Source organism: Hydra viridissima, unplaced genomic scaffold (assembly GCF_058129835.1).
Source record: "Hydra viridissima isolate aposymbiotic clone 2 unplaced genomic scaffold, HvirCarnegie_v1 scaffold_9, whole genome shotgun sequence".
Classification (NCBI taxonomy): Eukaryota; Metazoa; Cnidaria; class Hydrozoa; order Anthoathecata; family Hydridae; genus Hydra; species Hydra viridissima.
This window is the reverse complement of record NW_028324308.1, coordinates 5925679-5952140: the sequence shown is the minus strand read 5'-3', so window position 1 is coordinate 5952140 and position 26462 is coordinate 5925679. Positions and strand designations below refer to the sequence as shown.

Genomic DNA, 26462 nt, shown 5'->3' with positions numbered 1-26462 from the left:
GGGATGAGGAATCTAATGGAATGTGGACACTTTTTAACTTTTATACATAAATTTTTAGTTCTTAGCGTTTCAAAACTTCAAGGTTAATTTTTTTTTAAAAAAAAGTTTTTTTTAAAAGTGTCCAGGTGGAAATTGCAAGTTTAGTCTTTCCTCTTTTTATAACAAGTATTTATTTATGTTTTCTTGAAGAATAGATTCTAAGGATTTGTATACAGAAATTATGTATATATCTATATTCCTTCGCATATTTTATGACGTTTTTTATTTTTATTTTCGCGACGTAAGAATCATTGTATATGTTTATTTGAATTATAAAAAAATCGTCTGGAATGGCTAATATAGACGAATTAGATAGAATTTCATTACCTGCTAAGAGAAAAAAAATGCGGTCAATACACCTGATTATGAACTTAACGCACCGGTTCTTTGTTCTTTTATTCGAAATCTTTTATATAAAAAATAAAAACCAGGCTGTTGATACTTTGAAAGGATAACTTTTAAACAAAAAAAAATCACTTTTCAAGATGGCGAATATTAGCGATTTGTGGTATATTTTTGTACTTTCAACATCAGATTAGAGCACTTTCCGTTGATTTTGAGACCCATGTTTTTATACGAATCTTAATCAGCATAAAATTCTCTATCAGAATCAATCATAAAATTAGGGGGGGGGGGGGGAGAAAGTGGATTAGCGCCAGAAATTCTTTGATTCTGGGCAATTTTTTAAAATAAAGCTAATCTTGACTTAAAACTGATTTTTGATTAAGTTAAAATATGGCTTGTGGTGGATATGATGTCGATTTTATTGATCCAGTTTCGGAAGAGTTTAATTGCTCTGTATGTTTACTTGTTTTAAAGGATCCTATTCAACTTGAAGAATGTGGCCATCGATTTTGCTCCTCGTGTTTTGATAAACTGACTAACTCTTGCAAAAGGTGCAGTTTGTAGATTTAAGCTTAAAGACCATATTTATAGAAACTGTTATGTTAGTTTATAGTTAAAAATTGTGCTCTACTAAACTTTTTTACAGGTATTGTCCATTGCAAGACAATGATAAAAATACAATATTGCCTTGTAGGGACTATTCAAAAGACCTTCTGTGATCTACTTTCTTATTTAAAAATAGATAATCTGCACCATGAAGTTTAAATATCTTAATAGTTATAATAGTTCAAAAAGCTTTTCTCAATAATTTGTTAAAAATTAATTTCTAATATCTTGTAGTATGTTTCTTCACAATCTAGTCTGGCACTTACTTATGTTGTTTAACATTTTATTTAGTTCTATTAATTGTCCTCTTGATCAGCAGGTTATAAATGTCTCAAAGGTTTGGTGAATTCTTCTAAAGCATTTTATGTTGTTGACTTTTTTTTTACTTTGTTTGTTAAATTTTTGTATCTATTTATTTAAGCATACCTCATATTTATTTTTACTTTGTTTGCTAAATTTTTGTATCTATTTATTTAAGCCTCATATTTATTTGAAGGCTTAAATAAAGAAGGCTTAAATGAAGAATTTTTTATTGTAAGAGCTTCCGTGACCAAGGAATAAAGCGATCTATACTTAACTTAAGAGTTCGTTGTTGTTATTCTACAAATGGTTGCTCATGGATCAATCAGTTAAGAGAGTATGAGGTAGATGAGTTTATTTTTATAAAAAGAAGTTTTATTTATTTTTACACTAATACATTTATTTTATGTAAATTGTATATATTATCTGTAGAATTTTATGTCATTTTAATAATTTTAAGTTTATTAATTTGCATGTTAATTTTTTATGTTTTCTTTATTGCTAGGTTATGTTTTATATGCATGTTATATATCATATTTGTTTACTAATTTTGTACTCTTTATATGAATCATATATGCAATATTGCCACACAGTCAAGGAACATTGTAAAATTGTTGTTTTTTAACATTTATTGACTCCACAAGATTCCTAATTGACAAAATTTTGTTTAATTTGTTTAGGAGTCTGTTATAAGTCCTTTTTAGTGAACATCTCCAGCTCTACACCAAATTCATGTCTTTAATAGTTGGTTATCTAACTATGACTGAAGGCTTTCAATCCAGTTTAAGCTCAACTATAACTTAAATTATTTGTCTTAACAACTGGAATAAGCGTTAATTCTAACCAAGAGTTGATGCTTGTTCCAGTTGTTCAAGGTTGATTGTCTTATTGAAAAATTGTAAACTTGGTTGTTATAGGACATTCAGAAATCTTTTAGTTATTAGTTACTTTTTTATTAGGTTTATTAGGGTGGCTTCTTTTTTTTAACTTTTGAAATCTCTTCCTTCCAATCTCTTATCTTGTTCTAACGCAAATCCTAATAGGGTGGTTCAAAAAATAAAGTTAAATTTAAAGGTCAGGCACCCTCTAGATTGTTAGACTTCTATATCTATCTGTTTATTTACTAGGAAGCAGTGTTTAATGGTGTACTATGTATTACCTTTTAGTCCTATCAGCTGTAAGTATCAGTACAACTTTTGTTGATGAATAACACTTTGATTCTCAATTATTCAATTTGTGGATTATATTTTTCTTTTTTAGAAATGCAATTATTATCATAATATATATGTGCTTATATGTGTACATTGTACATAAGTAAGTTGCTTATATCTTTTTCCTTAATGATGAAAATGTATAGTACTTCCATTTTGGCAGCCATTAAATATTTGCAGATAAAGATCTTTTGTGGTATATTAAATACGTAATTAAATTTCTGAATTTAGAAGCAATATAGTGGCAATAATATACAGGTGCAATTCAATTAGTCATCCTTGATTTGCATCAGTGCATCCAGATATGTTTTTGTTTCACATTGTTTGTTTGGATGCTTAGTTAACAGCATACTAGGCTCAATCCTTTAAATAGATTTTATTTAAATGTTTTAGGTTTTCTACTAAGGTATTGACTGTAAAGATTGTTGTAACTCATTTGAAAAGTATTGTATACCTTACATGGGATCTGGAGTAATTGTCAAGACTAAAAGAGCTACCTACAATGAGCAAGTACTTCAGAGATTTCCTCAGCACATTGTTGAATCAAAATTGGTTTGCAATTCGAGTATCTTACAACAGAAGAAGTGTCACTGGTTTGGTCCAAGGCAATAGTTTCAATAATCCTTAAGGAACATGTGATTAACAAACTAGAAAAACTGCATTCTAGTTGACGGCACTTAACAAAGCAAAGCTGGCATATCTGAAACACAGCAGTGAAAGAAACAAATTATTCAGTTCAATACTTGTACTATTTGATTAGGTTAAGTGAAGATTGCTATTTCCTGCTTAATCAGAGAGGTAAAAGAAAAATATACATAGCCACAGAAAAAAAGGGTTTGGTGAGCAGACAAAAAAAAGATACCTCTGGAACAATTTAAGGCTGAAGAACAGCAACATCAATGTAATAATTGCATTAGCATCAGGATCTTTAGAACTTAATCCACCAGATGAAACAGGAACTTTTCCATACTCAAGTTTTAACAATTTCAATGAAGACTTTAAACCAGCAGTACTGAAAACACCAAACCAGAATATGACAAACCAATTCATCAAGACTACTACAGATAAACTGTTTACTACTTGTGTGAATTGTCTTGGACAGAAATAAAATCTCTGATTTTGAAGTAATGAGGCTTAAGGTCCCAATTGCTGTAACTTTTTGTTGTAATCCTTCTTTCACTTTGGTGAAATACCATCCATAGAGTTTGCAAGAAAGCCAGGAAAGAGCATGCTAAAGCAATTATGTCTGAATTTGTACCTGATCTTCCACTGTGCTTAACTAGGATGAGAAAATACATTTTGAGATTTTTGGTGAGATATTGACTATCTGTGCTTGTTTTAGGTGAAGATCTGGATAAGCTCATTAGTGTTCCTAAATTAGTCTTTAGGACAGGTCATAATTAATCAATGGCAATAAGTTATTTTGTACAGTCAAAGAATTTCACTGATAAAGTTCAAGCATTCAGCTTTAATACAACATTTGTCAATAATTGCTATTTCAATGTTGTTGTGCGAACATGATCACTGCTTTCATAGTCTCGCTAGTCTTCCTTTCGAATGCCTAAATACTGATTAATCAAAGCAATTTTTTAAGTAGTTTTCAACTGAGAGTATTCAAAATCCCTTTGTTCATATAACACGCAGTTATATCTTACTGGTTCATTTTGAGTTAAATTGCTTTGTGTTTGATTTATAGACATAAAGTAAAAAAAACAAAAATCTTTGAGCATCATTTTCTGGCTCCGACAGTGAGCTAAAATTTTAAAAAATGATTTTATTGATAAGTCTAACAAACTTAGAGGGTGTTCAGGTTTCTAGCTTCAAATTTTTTTCCCATATGTTTTGTGGACCACCCAATATGTTTGTAGTCCAAAATTTAAAAAGTTAATTTGTTAATCTTCTACAGCCCAAGTAAAGCCAAACATAATTTTTCATCCCAGTGTAACAGCATAATCGGCACCCTAAAAAAAAATATATTTAAAACTTTCAAAAAAAAATCTTATGGAATATAAAAGTGCATAAACAAAGAGCAGTAAAATTATAAAGTTAACAAAAAAAAATGTTCTAAAGGGTATTTCAAGCTATGAGCATTATATTCTTATCATTATATTTTTTTATCAGTTTTCAGCTTTGAGCTTCATAGGTTTATCATTTCTGCTATAATAGTTCACTGACTTATTAAGTAGGTTTGTGAACCTTTTCATTTCATGGATTACCCAAAATGGGTAATTCTTTTTTGGTCATAATCTCTTTTGGTCATACCCTAAGTTCTACTCTAATTACTGTTGTGTTAATACCAAGCTGGGAAACTTTGAACTTCAAAAGGCTATCAGAATTCTGAGTTATCCATATTATGAAAAGCAACTTCTTGATTCCATAGTGAAATAAAAAAGTAAACATCTAAATCTTTCTTTGAGATAATACAAATCTGAGTATTTTTTTCATGAGACTTTTTTGAATGTTTGTGTTCACACATTATGTCTGAAACCTTACTATTACATTTTCAAAAATTTGAAAACTTTAACAACTATTTTAAACTTTTTGTCCAACCATGAAATCTGGTTGTCTTTTCTTTTATTTAAATATTAAGAATTAGTTTTTTTTAATAATTTAACATATTAATATGTTTAGTTTATCATTATTCTTACCTATTTGCGGAAATCTAAAAACCAGCAAAAAAATCAACAATCTTTACTACTTTTTTCTGAAATATTTTTTATCTCAAAATGTATAAAAGCAATTCATGCATATTTCAATAACTACAGACCGAATACTTTGATAAAAGGTTACATTTTTGTGCCACAAATTTGAGCCTGTTTGTTAATTTGGTCCAGTGTACTATAGAAAAATAAACTTGCAATTTCATCTCAAAATCCTTTTTAATAATTTATATTTAATATACTTAGTGTACTAAATTAAATCTTTTAATTTTATTTTCTTTAAATGGTTAATTTTTTAAGAAATAACCTCTGTGGTCTCTAGTTAAGTTTGCTTTTTTCGAATTTGCTATTACAATATTATTAACTATCTAGGATTGTGGATACATATATATATATATATATATATATATATATATATATATATATATATATATATATATATATATATATATATATATATATATTAGGGCTGTTCATGTGAACACAGGAAAAAAATTTTTGAATGCATAGTTGTTTATTTTGTGCCATTTGACATAGTAATTGACTGTGCAAAAAATCTTTCCAATCAGATAATGTTTAGGGGGTGCTCAATGACCATAAAGTTTTACGAAAAACGTCAAAAACGTGTAAAAAGTTCCAAAGTTCCAAAAATTTCTAGAACCTGGTTAGTTAGATTTTTTCCACTGAAATATTGTCTGATTGCGTGCTATATAGATTAATTAAAGTGCAGCAGATTAACTGTCATCAGGGCACCAGACTAAAAAATGTCTGCTAGTGTTTAAAACAACTGTGTTTATATCATTTTGTTAAAATTTGTATTCATAATTTTAATACTATTATTTAACTCAATTTAGAATTTGTTCAAACAGAATAAAAAGGTTTACAAGTATAAATATTATTTTTATTTGGAATTTCAGTTTGACAACAAATGTATTAATATTTTGATAGTACCTAACCTTAGTAACCTATTACAGAAAACTAGCATGGTAGTCTGGTAGTGTATTGTTTGTTATTAAGTGCAGATAATAATAATTTCTAATTTGAAAATATTTATTTAATTTCTTTAGTAATAATTATTATAATATATTGCTGCAGCTGCATAAACCAACAACTGAATGATAAGTTTGTATAATATGGTATTGAGTTTTGATTTTCTCATAATATTTCAGTTATCATTGAAATGGCAGCATCATCTCGTGTTGCTATCTCTACACGACTTCAAACCAAAATCTTTTTAATTGGACAACCAGAGCCAAATCTTCCAGATAAAGTTCTTCCCTTAACATCTGATGTTTTAAAAACATTTTTTTATCATCTTAATTCAACCAAAAAGTCAGTGCCTGAAAGTCTTAAAACAACTGTTGATGAACTGATTATTATTTGGAATAAAGCCCGTATTCCGACAACATTTCATCCGAATGTAGTCTTAAAGTTGAAAACTTTAGTCCAGGAATTTAAATTAATAAAAAAAAATAAATCCAGATTGTCAGATTCTCAGAAATCGAGAGAGAAATCATTTACAGACACCATTGGCCTACTTTTTGACATTGCCCACAAGGATGCTGAAACCATGATCAGAATTGAAGAAGATAAAGAATTTTTATTGGATCAGAGATGTCAGAGAAAAATGGTGATGTTTGGAGAGGACAAAGAACTTTCAAAATTAGAAGAAAGAAATGAAGCAAGGAAACAAGCAGAGAGAGAACGAAAGCTAAAAAAAGAGCAAAGACAATCTGGTGCGAGTGCAATAGTTCCTGTTATTGAACCTTTACATGACGAAAGTTATAGTGATGACAACGATAACGATGCTGTTGATAATGACAAAATGGTTGATAGAGATTTTGAGATAGAAATCCCTGTTTATTACAGACAACAAGTCAGTAAAGCAAGTTCTTCAGGGTCAGCTGAATCAAGTTTAGCAAGTACTCCAAAACGACAATGTATCTTAGATACAATTCTTGACTCGCCTGATGTTTCATCAACATTAGACAGAATTAATCTATCTGACACAAAATTTACTATACTAGCAGCAGCAATTGCAAGGGCTGGTGGACAGAACCTCGATGATGGATCATTGTCACGTTCTACAGTCCGTAGAAAACGAACCTATCATCGATCAAATATTGAAGCCACTGTTCGAACTGAATTCTGCGATTTGGACAAACCACCATTAATCGTCCACTGGGATGGCAAACTGATGATAGATCGTACAAATTCTGCAGCCCCTAAAGCAAATGTTGACCGGCTATCTGTAGGTGTGACAGGTCACAATGTTGACAAAATACTTGGAATAGCAAAACTATCAGCTGGAACTGGAGAAGCCCAAGCAAAAGCAGTTATTCATCTGCTTAATTTCTGGGACATAATTGGTGATGTTATTGGAATGAGTTTTGATACTACAGCCTCTAACACTGGCTCCAAAAATGGTGCATGTGTAGTTCTAGAGAAACACATAGGTAGAAATTTGTTATATTTCGCTTGCAGACACCATGTTCATGAGATCATAGTAGCAGGAGTGTTTGGATCACTATTTGGACCATCATCTGGTCCCAACATACCTCTTTTCCAGAGATTTCAGCAATATTGGCCCAAAGTTAATCAAGGAAATTTTAAACCTCTGGATGACATTCGAATGAAAATACCCCTGGTGCAAGAACTACAAAATGAAGTGATTGCATTCCTCAAAGAAAACCTGCATGTTAAAATGCCAAGGGATGACTACAAAGAAATCATGGATCTCTGTCTGTTAATACTTGGAAAACTGCCTGATCAAGAAGAGAAAAATTATCATTTCAAGATCCCTGGTGCTTATCACATGGCTCGCTGGATGGCCAAGGTTATTTATTGTTTTAAGATTTATTTATTTCTTGAAGAGTTCAAGTTGACCACAAAAGAGGAAAAAAATCTCTGTGAATTTTGCTTATTTGCTAGTCTGGTTTATGTAAAATCTTGGATATCATGCACAAATGCCAGCGATGCTCCAGTTAATGACTTGTTTCTGTTTCAGCAACTTAAGCAGTTTGCAGTTGTGAATAAAACGATTTCCGAAGCAGCAGTCAAGAACTTTCAAAACCATTTGTGGTACCTTTCACCAGAATTGGTCCCACTAGCTTTGTTTTCAAACAAACTTCAAACGGAAGAGAAGCGAAAAATGATTTCCAACATGAAATTTCACGGTGAGAACTGGTCTGAAAGGTTGATCAAATTAAAGAACATTGAAAGTCTAGAGAAGAAATCTCTGGACATGCTGGTGACATCAGTTTCAGCAAGTGCGTTGCGGTCAATAAAGGTTGATATTGATTTTCTGTTCAACAACGATCCAGCTACCTGGAATGATTCCCCAGAATACCAAGAAGGAAAAAATTTAGTATATTCATTGAAAGTAGTAAATGATGCTGCCGAACGATCTGTGGCTTTAATGTCGATGTTTAATGAATCGATTACAAGGAATGAATCTGAAATGCAGAGGTTAATTCAGGTGGTTGAGGATCACAGAAAGCGAGTGCCAGATGCCAGAAAGTGTACTCTGAAGAGTTATAGTCCTCGCTAGCATTAACATTGCACGAACTATAACATTACGATAATTAAATGTTAATTGCTCATATGTTTTTTTGTTTATAATTCGTATTTTAATCAATGACAAAGAGTCAAAAATCCTAGTGTTTTATTTTGGAAAAATTCTGATATAACAAAAACCGCAGAACTTTAGTCGTATTGCAGTATTTTATTTCATTAATTTCTCTGCTAATAAACCAGTCTAAAGTGGATGTGGATTGTAATTTGTATTCAGAATTTAATATTTAGAGATAATTAAAACTGATCAAATCTGAAAAATCTAATTAACCGGGTTTTAGAAATTTGTGGAATTTTGTTACTTTTTCCATGTTTTTCACATTTTTCGTAAAACTTTATGGTCATTGAGCACCCCCTAAACATTATCTGATTGGAAAGATTTTTTGCACAGTCAATTACTATGTCAAATGGCACAAAATAAACAACTATGCAATCAAATCTGAAAAAAAAATTTTTTTTGGACAGCCCTAATATATATATATATATATATGTATATATATATATATATATATATATATATATATATATATATATATATATATATATATATATATATATATATATATATATACATATATATATATACATATATATAAATACATATATATATATACATATATATATATACATATATATATATGCACAATCATGAAAAATAGTTTTTCTACATAAAAAGATATAATGAAATAAGACAATAATTATCTTTATTCAATTTTAGAGGCATATCTCCAACTGTTCTTTTGGCATTCAGGTAAAGATATTGTAAAATACTTAAAAGTTATCCTTTTTTTTTGGTTTATTCCACATGGATTTTGAGAATTTATTTACATTTTTTAATCTTTTGTTTTTGAGAAATATTCTATAAATGGCTCTAATTTCTGTGTGTCTTAGAATCAAACTATATCAGATCTTAAAGCTGCCTGCGTTAAGAACTCTGAAGAATATTTAAAGTTAAAAAAGCAATATGATCTTCAGTCGAAGAAGATAATTGACCTGACCAACCGATTGGAGGCTACGATTGCTAGGTTAGACAGAATTGAGGGTTTACAGCAGGATTACTATGAGTGGACCATTGATAATTATTATAGAATCGTAAAGTTAGGAGACCGTTTTAGTCCAACATTTTTTTTAAAAGGTCATCCTTGCCAGTTATTGTTAAAGTGGTATGGTAGTAATGCAGGTCGCATCGGTTTATATGCTAAACATGCCTCTCATCAGTTAGTAAAGAATATAAAAGTGACACTTTTGTGTAATCATCGTAATGGCATTGATAATCAAACGTTCGAGGTCGAATTATTAAATGACTTCATGGGAACTCACAATTTTTTAGAAGGACCAAAGTTGAAAGAGTTTATTATCAACAATGCGATTACATTTATATGTAAACTGCATGTTTAAGTAAGTGTTTATCTAGGTAAATATTTGTTGTCTCGCTGAAAATTTTAAATCTTATACATATGTAAATTTCCTAAATGCTTTAATACCTCTTTTTATTACAATTCCTTATATTACTAATATTTCTTAATTTTTTTTTTCTCAAATACGAAAAATTATAAAATACGAAAGATTTAATATATATTTTGACTTATATTGGAAAGAATTTTTTTGTTTCAAATTTTTATTTAAAAATAAAAAATAAAAAAAAACAACGTGTTGCTTAAAACAAAGTGAAAATTAGTTGTTCGAATCTTAATAATATTTTAGTAACTGAGAACCTTTAAAAAACATTTTTGTTGTTGTTGTTGGATTTTAGAATATTATTATTTAATTTAAGTTATGAAGTTCTTGAAAATATTTGTTATATTTTCAGTAAGAATCATTATAAAAATTTCTACGGAATGCGGCAACAAGTCAGCGCTAGCAACCAGAAAATACGATAACTGACATATTATATTTGAAAATGAAAAATGTCAAAATAAGCACAATATAAAATGACATCGACATATACCAATGTCCATATTGATTAAAGTAATATGCCAAAATCTCTATGTCAAATAAGTTAATTAAATGATTAACCCGCAAAAAGGTCTAATTATGAAATTTGAATCCCATTACAAAAATCACATCAAAAGGTTGCTACCATTAATATGAAAAGACAAAAATATAAATTTCAGATTATCTTTTATTAATATTAACAGCGAAAACCAAAAACAAAATTTTTAAAGTATGTATTGATTGCATTTTCCTATTTTCCTTAAATTTTGAAAATCATTTTTTCTTCTCAAAGCTGGCCATGATGTTTTCGATTCAAAAATCTTCGTCATCTTTACACTTTATCTTCACACTTTGAACAATCAATTATGACTACTTGTAATATGCTAGATTTATGTTGATTTTATTTGTTTTGTATGCTAAATCAATTGACACTAACTAATTTTCTATGTCAAATATTAATTTTTTAATTGCTAAAATAATTGGCAGCTAGACGCTATTCCGATTGCAATCAATTAATTTATTACTCCTCTTATGAATGAAAAGAAAAGTGTTTTGGTATTTTTTAAATATAAATTAGGGGTGTCCCGGATAGGTTATCCGGTAGGATTTGTATATTATCCGGTATCCTGCCGGATAATAAAATAATCCGGTTGGTTATACCGGATGTGTTGTTAATCAATGTTAATCAATAATAAGAAAAAAATTGTATAAGCTATTGATTCAGTCTTAAAGATGCACAATTTAGCCATGATCAAACCATTTGGTAAAAAACAGAATGACAGAACCTAAAACACAAACTTTAATGTGTTCTAGGTTCTGTCATTTATCTTTTTAAATAATCTAATAATTAATTACTCTAAATTGAATTTTAAAAATGATTCAATGAAATATCGTTCAAATTGAGTTAAGAACTAACTGTACACAAGAATTACAGATTTTATCACTCGTTAATAAATTTATTTGCATTATGATGTATAAATCAGGGCTGTGGAGTCGGAGTCGTGGAGTCGGAGTCGGAGCTCATTTTGGCTGGAGTCGGAGTCGGAGTCGGAAAAATTGTACCGACTCCGGTTTAAAAAAAGTCTTTCAAAGTTTCATAATTTTCATAAGGATTTTATAGATGTTACAAAACTACAAGTCCCAGGATGGTCTGAAAGCTGTAGGATATCCAGACACAATGGGAATTGTAGTTTGCAACAACTGGAGGACAAGGAGTTTGACATGTTATTTTTAGGCCTTTAAAACTGTTATAAGCAATAGGGTATTTTGCTGCTTATCACTGAGAATCATATATCACCTCCCTTGCGCTCTCCTCTACCTTCCCTTAAACTATATAACTTCATGATCCCCTAACTCCCGACTTAAATTGTCTGGCACTGTGCTACATATTCTTAGTAGAAAGCTAGGCGTGCCACCACCAAGCACCAAAGAGTTGCTCCACAAACAGAAAGACTGTAAGTATTCAATTAACTTTGTTTCTCTGGAGAGAGAGAATATTAGAAAATTAGTGATTAAAGAAGCTGTTAAACAAAAAGAAGAACTTAATGAATGTCTCAAGGGACGCTTTGTGTTTCTTAACAGAGTGAACTATTTTGAAATCAATGTTTAATTCTTTTTTGAAAAAAATGAAGCAGTTACCAAGACATTGGCAGTAAAAGACGCCAAAACTAATCACACCAGCGAATTTCTCCAGGTCTTAGTAGAAAAGATTCTTAAAGAATATGAACTTAAAGAAGAATAAGTTCTTTCATGTTTGAAATATTGTCCAACTGACAATATTTCAAACATGATTTTGACAAATTCATAATGTTATTAGCGACTGCATAAGAGTTTATTGCATAACAAGAGTTCAGAAAAGTTGTTTGTTCAGAAATTGTTTTCTTATAAATATTGTTTAAAGCACTAAGTGGTTGGATTATTTGTATCATAGTGATGAAATAGCCAATGTTAACATTTTACTACAGTTATTTGTTGTTACAAACAAATAACTGTAGTAAAACAAACAACTATTTGTTGTTACAAATTGGTTACTTATGAAGGAGTCGGAGTCGGAGTCGGGAGTCGGAGTCGGAGTCGGAGTCGGTCCATGATAAAATCAAGGAGTCGGAGTCGGAGTCGGAACAGCAGCTTACCGACTCCACAGCCCTGGTATAAATAACAACGTTTCTCGGCGTTGAGGTAACAGCCTTGATCGCTTTTTCTCATAAATATTTCCATATTCAGAAAACAATCACTCTGAAAATACAGAAGATGCTGGTGGTGCTAATAATTTGAGGGCTAAATTTTTTAGCAGTGAAAACTTTTCTTCATATTTCCAATAATTTAAAGCCGATCATTGTTTTTATCAATAATAGATTGATTAAAGAAAACATCAACTTCTTGAGCAGCTTGTACAAGGGAGACTTGATCTGAATTTATATGACCATCATTTTGTGAAAAATTATTACAAATGAAATTACAAAATACGAATTTTGTAACTATATTTCATGAAATAAGATAAAATCGACAAAGCAATTTTCATAAACAACTTACAAAACTTTTAGAAGTATTAAATAGATATAACACTTAAATCAGTTATTTACAATATACAGTAACATGTCATTATAAAATAATAATTGAATGAATTTTTATTATAATAATAATAATAAAAATAAAAATTGATATTCTTATTTAGTTTTGGCAAATAACTATTAAACGACAAGGCTGCTGTAAATTTTCTTACAAACAGAAAAAAGTTCTTACCTCCATTTCCATCATATTCCACAAGTTCTAAAAAAGTAAGTACCAAAGTTATTCTCTGTCAAATCAACTTTCTTTTTTTTTTTTTGGCTTTTGGTGTTAAATGATTAGAACTAGTAGCAATATTAATAAATTCTGATGAAAGTTCATTTTTATTTCTTTGATTTTTCACTACAGCCTCTAATAGCATTGATCTTGCTCGCTCTCTTTTATCAATAGGAAGAAATTTCAGCTTGTAGCGAGGATCAACAATGGTGGATAAAACATCATCTCTCATCATTTGTAATATCTAGATTATCTTAAGAAAAAGAATCTCTTATTTAAAGATGCTAAAAGATGTTTTGTTATTTGAACTGTATCATCTTTTTGATCAACTTTTGATAAAAAACCTTTGTAAAGTACATATATTTGGAACTTCTGTTGACAAACTACAAACATCAAAACTCATAAACTTAGTAAGTTCATAAAAAGGTTTCAAAATATGCAATAGACTTTAAATGAATAAATGGAAACTTTTCAGAAAACTTCGCTTTAATGTAAATGTAACTCAGAATTTATCATTAGGGCAGCTTTCATAACCTTTTCTAACATGCACATAACTTTGGGAGAAATCGGGGCTTGTTGCATCGGGGGCAAGTAGTGACAATGTCTTTTAAAGTTTGGTTTTTATTTTTTATTCTCGAATACTTTTACACTATTTAACTATAATAACAACACGTCAGCAGTAAAGAACTGATAGCAGTAAAGTAAAAATTACAAAAGTTATAACTTTTTTTTTTGTTTGTTTTATATTAAACTAAGAAATATGAACTAATTACTTTTTCAAATTCAAAAAGCTAAAAAAGAAAGAAGATTTATTTAAGGGAAAAAGTAATATCTAAATAGATATATAAATTGATTAGAGTGATCTTGATATCTGCTGGGTAAGCTGCAACAAATATATATGTACTTATAAAGAAGATTGAGCTTGACAAATCAAATTGCTCATTTAAAGCACCACATTTTTTTTTTTTTTAACTTCTTGCTATCACGCGTTTCGTGCTCATTCCGTCTTTCTTCCAAAGTAAAAAGAAGTAGTTCCCACTTATAAAATACACAGATAAGGTGGGAAAATTTATGTAAAGAAAAAAAGACCTTCCAGCCGGAATTAGAAAAAAATTTGTCAAGAAGCGAGGAGCCCACATCCACTTCTCTTCCACAAACATCAAGTAGTTTAAAAAGATATATATACACTGTTAAAAAAATATCGCGTTTTCTACGGAAAATTTCCGGCAGCTACGATGACAAAACTTCCCGTTATTTTACGGAAAAACCCATCACATGTAAACGGAAATTCTGTAAATAAACGGATATTTCCGTTTAAATACAATGGGTTTTTTCCGTTTATTTCCGTTAAATAACGGGAGGTTTTGTCATCGTAGCTGCCGGAAATTTTCCGCATATAAACTGAAATTTCCGTTGAAAATCAATGCGTTTTCCCCGTTAAACAACAGAAAGGTTGTGGCAACTCAACTGCCGTATAGTTTTCGTAAATGAAAGGAATGTTGTTCATATGAAAATTTAAAAAGTGAACATTTTAAATGTAAAATAGATTGAATGTTATCGAAAATATTATCTAAAACAAATCATTTTTGATTTACAATAAAATATTAAATTTTCCGTGATTAAATAATCAATTTGTAAATAAACAACTTCAAATAAAAAAAATAGTTAATAAAGTATTAGTACATAATAATATAAATATATTACATAATCCTATATAAATTTACAGTGGGGTGCAAAAAAAAAGCCACACTCAATTTTTTAATAAAAAAAAAGCAATAAAAAATGTCTCAAACTCATATAATAAAAGTGATATAAGACAATTGATAGAAATGCTTTTGACATTATTCTATATTGCATATAATAAAAAGAAATTAGGATTTGTGAAGTATTTTTCAAGTTTTAGTTGTATAAGTACTTAATTGGCCACACTTTGTTTTTTATGACTTCTGCGCATCTAGAAGGCATACTATCTACATGCCTTTTTAATAAGTCATTTGGCAAAGCATTCCAACCAACAAGAAGAGTTTGGAACAGTTTATCTTCATTTGTTGCCCTACGATCTTTCAACTTTTTATCCAATATAGACTATAGGTTTTCAATTGGATTTAAATCAGGAGACTGTGCTGGCCAAGACATAACTGGTATCAATTTAGATTCTAGATATCTCTTATTCAACCGTGCTGTATGTTTGGGATCGTTATCCTGTTGAAAGATGTAGTCACCATTAGGAAAAAATTCTTTTATACTTGGTCCAAGTTGATTAACTAAGATTTTGTGATACAAATGCTGGTCCATGGTGTCTTTCACCCGGTAAAGTTGTCCAACTTTGTGTGCACTAAAACAACCCCACACATTGACCTTTTTGTCATGTTTAATGGTTGCGTTTCATGTTTGGGGGTTGAATTTTCCCCAATTAATTTCCAACAGTGAGGTCGACCATTATAAAACAAGATGAAAGGAGACCCGTCGCTCCAAATAACTTTAGCCTATTGTTCACATGTCCAATCTTTGTGCTCAATGCACCACTTTAATCTTTTTTTGCGATTGATTTCACTAACAAATGGTTTTTTTATTTGCTTTCCAGAAAAAAATTCACCTGATACTTTTATTCGATGAGATATTATCCACTTTGAGATATTAGTAAGGTTCAAATCTAGTTTTATCTCACTACATGTGATTTTACAATCTTTTTTGACAACATTAAGAATGTAGCGATCTTCCTTTTTTGAAGTTTTAGGTTTTCTCCCTGATCCAATAGAGCTTTCAGTTGTACCATTTTGTTTATATTTCTTCACCAATCTGCTAATAGTGGAGTTTAAAACGCTCTACATAGCTTCTATGAGACTCTCCTCGGTCAGCAGCTTCAATAATTCGTCCAATTTCTATATCCGTTCGCTGTTTTCTAAAATATTAAATGTGCCCATATTATTCTGTATCTCTAATGATTTTTGTTATATAAATATTAGTTTATATATATGCATACCTCTTCTTTCCTGAATTTTTCACTGCCACATCCAATTTTTTTTGTTTTGCTTGATTATACAATTTATACTTGAAATCAAGAAAAAATATCAGTGTGGCTTTTTTTTGCACCCCACAGTACATAAAAATTTATTTTTATCTAATATATATATATTAGTTTCGTAAAATATAAATAAATCAACTCAAATGCAAAAAAAATATAGTATTTCCTTTCTTATCCATTTTGAATCAACTAAAAATAAAAATGCATAAGTTTTTGAGTAAGGAAACATTTTAATATTTAATAAAGTAATAAATTTAAAAAAAAACTCATTGTGTGCAATGATTGATTACTTTAAAGTTGTTACTCTATATGACTGATTTAGCGAAGGTCAATTTTTTACCATTGTTGGTGCCAGTACTAAATTAGATTTAAATTAAAATTAGAAAATTAGATTTTTTTATATTATTAAGTAAATAAAAATCTTTAGAACTTCTTTGAAATCAAATTCTAATAATCAATTACTAAATTTACCTACCAAATAATACGATGATTTTTTGAGCAGCAGATAAATTAAGAAAAAGTTTAAAACTCTATTTTAACTCTAATAACAATTATTCATTCTAATAAACATTTTAACAATCTAAATGTTCTTTTCTAATCTTTAATAAAAATTTATTTTGATTTATTATAAAACCATTTAAAAAATAAAATTTTAAATTTTTTATACTAAGTTATTTTACTTATTTTATATACTATTGTTATATATTATAATATAATGAAAAATGAATATTTTATAACAGAAAATTAATAACTTTAACCCATCTGGTCCTAAATCATCGCTAAAAAAAAACTAAATTTATGAAATAATATTTCATTATTCTAAGAATGTTTGAAAATTAACTTTTTCTTGCTTAAGCTAAAAATTGTTACAAAACCACTATATCTCTCTTTATTACTAATATTTTTGCTAAACACAAAATAATTAAAAATAATTAATTTAATATCCCTGGAGTTGATAATACATCAGTATATATATATATATATATATATATATATATATATATATATATATATATATATATATATATATATATATATATATATATATATATATATATATATATATATATATATATATATATATATAATATTTATATAAATTAATATATAATATTAATATATTTCATAAAAAGTTATGTTATAAATATTATATCTAGAATGAAATCCAACTTTTGATAAAAGCATTACAAATTTTTCAGTAAATAATCGCAGAAGAAGAAGATGCAATTGTCAACTTTTATAAATATTTCTATTTCTTTTTGAAGCTAAATGTGTACCCAAATATAAGTTTGAAAAATCATCACTTATGGCGGTTTAACATGTTGATTATAACTGCAGTTATTAATACAACGGAAACTTCCGTATTTGAAAATTTGGCCGCAGATACGGAAAATTTCCGTACATAATGTATCTGTACATCCAATACATGGATATACGGATACTTTCCCTGCAAGTAACAGAATATTTTTCCGTTTTTTAACGGAAATTTTTAACAGTGTATATATATATATATATATATATATATATATATATATATATATATATATATATATATATATATATATATATATATATATATATATATATATATATATATACAGTGCTTCCAGAAAGTATTAGCGCACTCGTAATTTTTTTATTATGGACAACTTCAAATCAATATAAATTGTAAAGTAATTTAAATTTTGAACTAATTTTTTTTTTAAATGAAAGGTAAAAGCAATGAAATTAAATTATAATGTCAAATATTGTCAACCTGCTAGTTTTTTTTATGAGTTAATTAGAAGTTTAATGACTACTCGGAAAAATGTCTGAAATTAAGCGTGCAAAAGTATTAGCGCACTTACAGTTTTTCAAAGATTCTAAGAAAGTTTAATACTTTATGTGACCACCTTTGTTTTTAAGGCATGCCAAGACTCTACGCGGCATAGAATCTATAAGTTTTCCGATTAGTTCTTGTGGCACGGTGTTCCACAACTCTTGGATTTGCGTTTTGAGCTGCACCAAGTTAGTGGGCTTGCTTTTTTGTAATTTGCAGTCCATCCAACTCCAAAGATTTTCAATAGGATTTAAATCAGGTGAGCGAGCGGGCCAAGGCATTAGATTCAACCGTTTTTCTTCCATGTATTGCTTTATTGAGCGTGCTGTGTGGCAAGGAGCGTTATCTTGTTGAAACTGCCAGGTGGAGTCAGCCTTGAAAACGTCTATTGATGGCTTTAAATAATCTTCTAATAGCTCTCTATATCGATGTTGATTAAGGCGATCAGTGTAAAGATGCGCCAGTCCATTGCTAGATCCAGCAATGTAGCCCCAAATGCCAATTGAACCTCCTCCTCCTTAAACTTTTGACATGATAAAACAAGGATTATATTTTTCGTTTTTGTATCTCCTCGCAACAACCCTTTTCTTGCGATTAATAATTTCAAAATTTGACTCGTCCGAGAAAATTACTTTTCTCCATTGCTCTACAGTCCATGCAGCTCTCTCTTTGCACCATTTTCTACGCTTGAGACGGTCTTTGATGCTTAATAGTGGCTTCTTTGTTGCAAGGTATGAATAGAGGTGTTTTTTCTTCATAAGCTTGCTAATTGTTGATCGGCTAACTTGATGTGCACCCAACGCTGTATTCAGGTCTGAGTCGATTTCGGCTATGCTCATGTTTGGGTTGCGTCTAGCGAGCATAACTGCTTTATTTTCGTCCCTTTCTGACATTTTTTTGGGACGACCAGAGCGACTTTTGTCTTTGACTGTTCCAAACTCATTATAATTTTTGAGCGTCGTTCTAACGCTGCATTCACAGATATCAAGTTGACGTCCGATTTCTCGATTGCTGAGACCACTTTTGTTCAGGCCAACAACTTGCCACTTTGTTTCAATTTTTGTTGTTGCAATTTTAAAGTTTTAACTAGCTGTATTTCAAATGATTTTCCGCCACTTCAATTTATTCCTCTTATATTTTTTTATTGACTATTATTAATCAGCAGAGAGTTTTTAACAAAAATTAACCAAAAAAGTTTTTCTCAAAGGAATTAAACGAGTGTGCTAATACATTTTAAATGAGTGCGCTAATACTTTTGCACGCTTAATTTCAGAAATTTTTCCGAGTAATCATTAAACTTCTAATTAACTCATAAAAAAACAAGCAGGTTGACAATATTTGACATTATAATTTAATTTCATTACTTTTACCTTTCATTAAAAAAAAAAATTAGTTCAAAATTTAAATTACTTTACAATTTATATTGATTTGAAGTTGTCCATAATAAAAAAATTACGAGTGCGCTAATACTTTCTGGAAGCACTGTATATATATATATATATATATATATATATATATATATATATATATATATATATATATATATATATATATATATATATATATATATATATATATATATATATATATATATATATTCTGAAACTATTGAGGGGAATTTTTTTTTTTTATTTTTTTCTGCAAGGGGTTCATATATTGAAATATATGTTAGAAGTTTTAAATTTATCTTCTTAAATTTTCTAAAATTCTTTCTTAAATTTATCTTTTAAATTTATCTTGGTTTTTCTTTAACTATAAGTTGATACAACTGTGATTGGATATTCACTAGTTTTATTCACTTCAAGTACTTCATATTAAAATAAATGTAAGTGTGGGGTATTTAACCTCTACTAAAATTATTAACGGTATAAAATAATCTCAGGGTACTAAAGCAGGGATAAAAAAAGATTTCTCCGCTAGTAACAATTTAATCGTATTTTATCGGAAGAACAATATAAGTTACGTGTGGGACCGAAAAATACGCAAAGCGAATATTCAGACTCTGGATGGCATTCCATTTTAGGCTCAAAAGGAGGCCTGCCTGCTGAGTCAATTAGGAATAAAATAACAAAGGTTATGAAGCTTTTTTTTTCTTTTTTTTTTTTAATTTTAGGTTTTTTGTGTAACTGTAGGTCTTTTATTTCTAAAATCTAAGCTGTTTTAAACTATTTTTGAATAATAGTTCTCTAATGAATGGCAAGTGGTGGATATGATCTTGATTTTGTGGATCCAGTATCAAAAGAATTTGATTGCTGTGTTTGCTTGTCTGTTTTAAAAGACCCTGTTCAACTTGAGCAGTGTGGCCATAGATTTTGCTATACATGTTTCAGCCAACTAACCAACTCCACTAATAGGTTTTTTTAAAAAAATATCGATTACTGTATTATTTTTTAAAAAAGTTTACAATATATATTGTTGTGGTATTTTATATATAATTTTAATTTGTTTAACAAAATAATTTTAAGCAAACAATCTCCAAATTACTCCTTTTTTTTTTTGGACCTTCAGCAGCTGCATACCTACTACTCACTCATTGATGGGTGCAGGTACTGCAAAGCAACAAATTGATTTTAGATGGATCTCATAAATTTTTACACAGGCTCTCCTGTTAAAGAGCTTATTTAATTATTTTTTTACACAATAGGTCATCTAAATCGGTTCAAATATTCTGCATTTTCAAATTTGTAATTACTCTATCTAACAGTTACACATACAATTAGCTTTCAACCATTTTAATTTTGTAGTCAGTTTTGGGAAATATCTTATTTTTAGTTTATTTAACTATTTTTGTTTAGTTCTAATCGATGTCCACTTGACCAGCAAATAATTGATGTTGCAAAGGTGGTTTTTATGTTTCTATGTAAATTTTGAAGAGACTGAACATTTTATAACTTAATTCTACAAATTCTGAATTACCTTAATTTAATAATACATTAATTTTACAATTTCTGGATTGTTTATATTTTAAAAAATAGCATATTTTTTTACTTAAGATAACTTTATGACCTTGTCTATTAAGAAAAAAAAAAGAGAAGTTAACTGGTTATAAAATTAACTTAGAAAATGATAAAATTAAGATTAAAAGTAATACTAAGAATCAATTAACCCTTCTTTGCATGATTTTTTTTTTTTTGCAAAATAAATCAGTGATATAATTTAGGTTCTAGATTGAAGGAAAATTGATTAAAAACATATCAGGACAAGTGTATAAGAAGTAATCACAAAAACTGTGTGATTTCTATCATCGTACAAATTTACATAGTAAGATTAGTTCACAAAACATATTGGTTGTATTACATATTTATATAAAAGAAGTAGATGTTTTCAAGTTTTATTCATGGTGATAATTAAACAAAAAAAAAAAATCATTCATATTGAGACACAAATTAATCCCACATTTGCTGCATGATATTGTAGAATACCCTTTACATTTAGGGTATTTGCACTGGATTGATCCACCTACTTTTTTTTCTTTTTGATTATAATTCCTCAAAGTCCAACAAACGGAAAAAAATATGCAAGTACCACTTTTTAGAATTTGGCTATCCATTAAATCTACTCCTCTCATATGTTTGTTATACTCTTGGACAATAAATGGACAAGGTATACTGATTTTTTCAATCAATCATACCTCAAGACTTCAGTTACAGGGAGTGTTCTAGCATAGCTGGATAGCAGAGTTACTATCTTATTATCCTTCCACAATACAAAACTCATCAACACCATTTAGCATAGATACTCTCTTCATGACTACCCCTGGGCACTGATTTTTTATTGAGATTTTTACATTCTGGTAATTTATTCTTTGGAATACTGTTTTGTTGTACAGTTCCCACAGTCTAATTTCCTTGTTGTGTCAATAAGTAAACTGATGGTAACAAAGTGTAAAAATTGTCAAAATATATAATATGGTTTATCATTCTCAGCAACTCCATTTGTGGGGCTTAATGGGTAGATATTTTTTCAGAAAGTGTTCTACTTTAGTTGCACACATCTGTTCATTCACACAAAGCCTTTGGTCCATTTGTACTGTTGCAATTATAATTACAGGTCAGATTTTTGGAACCTGTCATGTTCTGGATGGTCTACAGGCTTATTAAGATTACTTTTGCTGAAATGCAAATTTGTTTGCTCCATCGATCTATTTATAAGCTCTTTTGTGAAGAAGTGTGTGAAACATTGATATGGGTTTCTAGTTGTGATATTTCATCCAAAGCTGAAGAACTTCATAAGAAAGTAAACTTTTTTTTTATCAAAAGCCATGTTCATATTTCACCATATTTTCTTTTTTCAAATAAAAAGCTTGTCATATTGGTAGAAATAGATTAATGAGAAGTTTTGGATCTTCCTTGGTGACCTCTTCTACAAGAGAGGGATCAATGACATCATCTTCCTCCTCATCATTGTTGTCTTGCAAGATCCTTACAATTTCATTTAATTAGTGGTATTCATCATTGGAATCATCAACATCAAGGGCATCTTCTGATAGCCAGCCTTTTTCTAAACGCTTCAAGTAATCTTCAATTTCCCCCTCTCCTAAATTTTTCTACAAAACAATATACAAACATAAAGTAAATATAAATATAAAGCTTACCATTATAACTGCTAAATTTCTTGATTTGTAAAAGTAACAAATCAAAGTCATCAAATAAAATAGGATTCTGGTTGTGGTCACCCTGATGGAGAGTGAGAGACTGATTTCTCATTTTAATTGCTGTTGTATTGTATTATTTAGTATATTTCAATATTGTAACAGGTTGGTTTATGCATGTTTATTGATGGGAAATTATTGATTGAGATTTGTTGCTTCCGTATGTTCTATTAAGGGAATAGAGAGGGCAACAGATAGATAAAAATATTTTTGTAATACATCAGAAGTGGAGCTACTGCATGGTGATGAGCATTTCTGTCACATAGTTTTGAGAATAATTTTTACATTATTCGATACAAGTTGTGCAGAAAATAATAGAAACATTCTAACAAGCCTTATTTTCTCTCATGAATTTTGATCATAAAAAGACTTCTGTTAACTTATAAAAATATATTCAAGAAATTATGGATTTTTTCTAAACACAACAAACAGCCGAGTGACAACTTCGAAACATTTTAATGAATGAGAGTCTGCTTTCTTTTGACAGGTATCTTATTTTCATGTAATGATCTGTATAAAAGTTGGCAGTAACAAAAAAATTTCAGTACACTTGTTCTGATTTTTTTTTTTTTTTTTTTCGTTCATTAAATGTTATGATGATATTTCTATCATTGTTCAAAGAAGGGTTAAAAATGTGATTAAAAGATAGCACACCATAATCATTTAAACATAAAACATATATTTCTACTTGTTTTTGTTTTAAAATATCAATTTTCAGAAATGTTTTGATCTTCTAAATTTAAAGTACTCTTTATTTATTTATTTTTATTTTATTCCTAAAGAGTTTTCGTGACCAAGGAGTGAAGAGATATATCCTCAATTTAAAAGTTCGATGTTGCTACTCAAGAAATGGCTGTGAATGGGTGAATCCACTAAAAGAATATGAGGTGTAAAGTGTGACAGTATTTTATGGCTCTGCTATTCTGTTTCCTTAAACTTTAAAATACACAGCCTGATCATAAGATTCTACATTTCAAAGAAAATTTGTGTGAAAGAAAAAAAAATTGTAAAGGTTTTTAGAGGTACTTAAAATATAATAAAATTTGGAGAGTTGTTAATTTAATCTGTTTTCAAAGGAGGTCATTAATGAGTTCTCAGGAATTACTAGCAAACCTTGATTCAAAGAATTTACATACATATATATTTTTTCTTAATGTATATTATCTTTTTAAAATATCATTTTATCCAGACTTATTTAAGTTCACTGAAATATTATTCGTTTAATTCCTAAAAACCCAGAACATCAGTCTGTGTATTTTTTCTTATAAAATGACAATTAAAATGTTGTTAAGTTAATGCATTCCCATGCAAATTTTCTTTAGAACCATGTCTCCAAATGTTTGTTCAAAAAAAAGGTAAGGAAGTTAATAAAACCAGAGAAAAATAAATCAAAATAATTTTAAGTAAATATGAGAAAAATTAATCAAATTGAATTTATTCTCCAAAAAAAAACTATTTAGTTATTTGATTGAGCCAAGAACAAACTTTTTAAGTTTAAATTAAAATAATTCTATTTAATGATTAATAATTATATAAATGATTCTATTTATATTACTGTGTTAAAATAATTGTTTGTGTTGTCAACAGAGAAGAGTTAGCTATTTCTACATTAAGAACATCAAGTTTCTCTTTTTCAGTTTAATTTTAATGAGATGTATTTGTTACCATTTAACAACTTTAGTTTCAGTTTTGTGTTTTTCTTTGGTTAAGTTTGATGAAAGTCAAGAACTTTTAAAATGCAAGAGTGATAATGAAGCATTAAAGCAACAAGTCCACCAGTTATCTAATCGATTAGATGAAGCGTTGAGAAGGTTACAAAGAATTGAAGACTTCAATCGGAAATACTTTCAATGGACTATTTGGAATTACAGTTCTGTCAGGAATGCTGATTGCTATCTCAGCCCGAAGTTTTATTTGAGAGGCTACCTTTGTGAACTTCGACTTGAGTGGTTTGGCCCAAGGCTTGGTCGCATTGGGCTGTTTTTAAAGATACAGCATGGTATTTATGAAGATAAAGAACCGAGGGATGAAATTAGCGTTTTGTTTTACTGCGCACACCAGAGTGGTGCTAATGATGTAATATTTGATTTAACAGAGCCATTTTCAACTTTTGCTACAGAATACACCGGTACAGAGGATTTTCTAAATACGCCAAAATTAAAAGAATATATTATCAATGACAGGGTAACACTTGGCTGTAAAATGCTTTGATTAATAACTGAACCTGAGATTGTGAAATTTTTATTTAAAGGTTGTTATATTACTGTGTATATATTTTAATTGAATTATTTCAAAGATATAAATACTTCTAAAACAGGATTTCTGTGGATATAATTAAAAGTTTAAAAAATCAATCATAAAAAATGTGACAAACTTCTATGAAGATCATGTTAAAGAATGTATATTTGTATAGTTAACGTATTTAATAAGTATCATTTAGCTTGTTTTAATTGGAGTAAAATTAAAAGAAAAATGCTTTACATGAGTATTCAACAGCAAAATCGTAACAATTGCTACGATTATGGTACCATCAAATGTGGTGATTTTAGCCGCCATTTGTGATTTTGTTACCCTCCAAATTATTTTTTTTATTTACTTGCGATCAATAGATCAGAAAAAATTACTTAGGCAGTAATTTACTAAAAAATCGAAGGTTCAATAATATCGATAAAAAAAACACGAATAATATCGATTACAAAATCGATCTAAAAAAGAGGCTTTTTTCCTAAAACCGAAATTAACTGATTAAAATCGATCTGAGAAAGATTTTATTTTTTTCCCTAGTAATTTTGTTCAATTAACTACACGGTAGATTCACGAAAAAGGATTTTTTGAGGCAAAAAATTTACATTTCTAAGTTATAAATCTACAATTTTTTTTCATTCTGAGTCACTTATATCTATTAGTTTCAACCAATTTTTTTATCTTACTTTTGTTTTGGTATATATATACATATGTAAACTATCATTAAACATTTCTGGAGTTTTTCTCCAGTCCCTATTACCTTATAACTGGTAAAGAAACTTCAGTGTCTTCCCTCGAACTTTTAGGAGAACCTGCTTGTGCTTGGCTTGATTCAGAGGAAGTCCTCTTCCCTTGACTTCCATCACTTTACAATGTAAAATTTTTTGTTCGCATCAACATAACCTTCACTCAAAAAGGAAAAAATGATAAAAACTTTGAAAAAGTTTTTATTTATAAAACGACCTATCCTTTGTTAAAAAAATCGAAATTGTTTTTTTATTCAATAATAGAAATATTTTAGTTTATTCTGGAACCAAATTAATCATTTACATTTACTTTATTTAATTTAAAGAGTCATTATATTATGCTAAACGATCATAATTATCAAGTGCAATCAACATTAATGATTATAACAGACAAATATGGATAATCTAGCCTGTTTTTTGAATGAAAAAAATACAGAATGAAGTAGTCTAATGATTAATGTAAACAATTACAACATTAATTGCTAGACTTTAATTTATTACACTTAAACGCTTAATTTGAGTGT

General features: G+C 28.9%; 6 protein-coding genes and 1 pseudogene across 9 annotated transcripts in view; 2 read left to right on the top strand and 5 right to left on the bottom strand.

Moving 5' to 3' along the window:
* Nucleotides 1–26462, bottom strand: part of LOC145185579 (RAC-gamma serine/threonine-protein kinase-like) — a 385494-nt gene that overhangs the window by 332794 nt on the left and 26238 nt on the right. The window lies entirely within an intron of this gene.
* LOC145186156 (cilia- and flagella-associated protein 65-like) overlaps nt 1–26462 on the bottom strand; it is a 259850-nt gene that overhangs the window by 207150 nt on the left and 26238 nt on the right. The window lies entirely within an intron of this gene.
* The window catches only part of LOC149883742 (torsin-1A-like), a 78875-nt pseudogene that overhangs the window by 26182 nt on the left and 26231 nt on the right, over nt 1–26462 (bottom strand). The window lies entirely within an intron of this gene.
* LOC145185156 (uncharacterized) overlaps nt 1–26462 on the bottom strand; it is a 216225-nt gene that overhangs the window by 163534 nt on the left and 26229 nt on the right. The window lies entirely within an intron of this gene.
* LOC145186157 (prohibitin-2-like) overlaps nt 1–26462 on the bottom strand; it is a 227685-nt gene that overhangs the window by 175087 nt on the left and 26136 nt on the right. The window lies entirely within an intron of this gene.
* On the top strand, nt 668–25267 carry LOC145186041 (uncharacterized). Its single transcript, XM_090098629.1, has 11 exons — nt 668–935; nt 1282–1327; nt 1530–1634; nt 9453–9485; nt 9626–10126; nt 20411–20425; nt 20491–20651; nt 21093–21138; nt 23731–23835; nt 24271–24303; nt 24659–25267. The coding sequence occupies exons 1-11, from the start codon at nt 775–777 to the stop codon at nt 25157–25159; spliced, it is 1707 nt and encodes a 568-aa protein (XP_089954755.1). The 5' UTR covers nt 668–774; the 3' UTR covers nt 25160–25267.
* Nucleotides 6074–8815, top strand: LOC149883743 (uncharacterized). The gene is made up of 2 exons (XM_090099075.1): nt 6074–7997; nt 8169–8815. Exons 1-2 carry the CDS (start codon nt 6342–6344, stop codon nt 8709–8711), a joined length of 2199 nt encoding a protein of 732 aa, XP_089955201.1. The 5' UTR covers nt 6074–6341; the 3' UTR covers nt 8712–8815.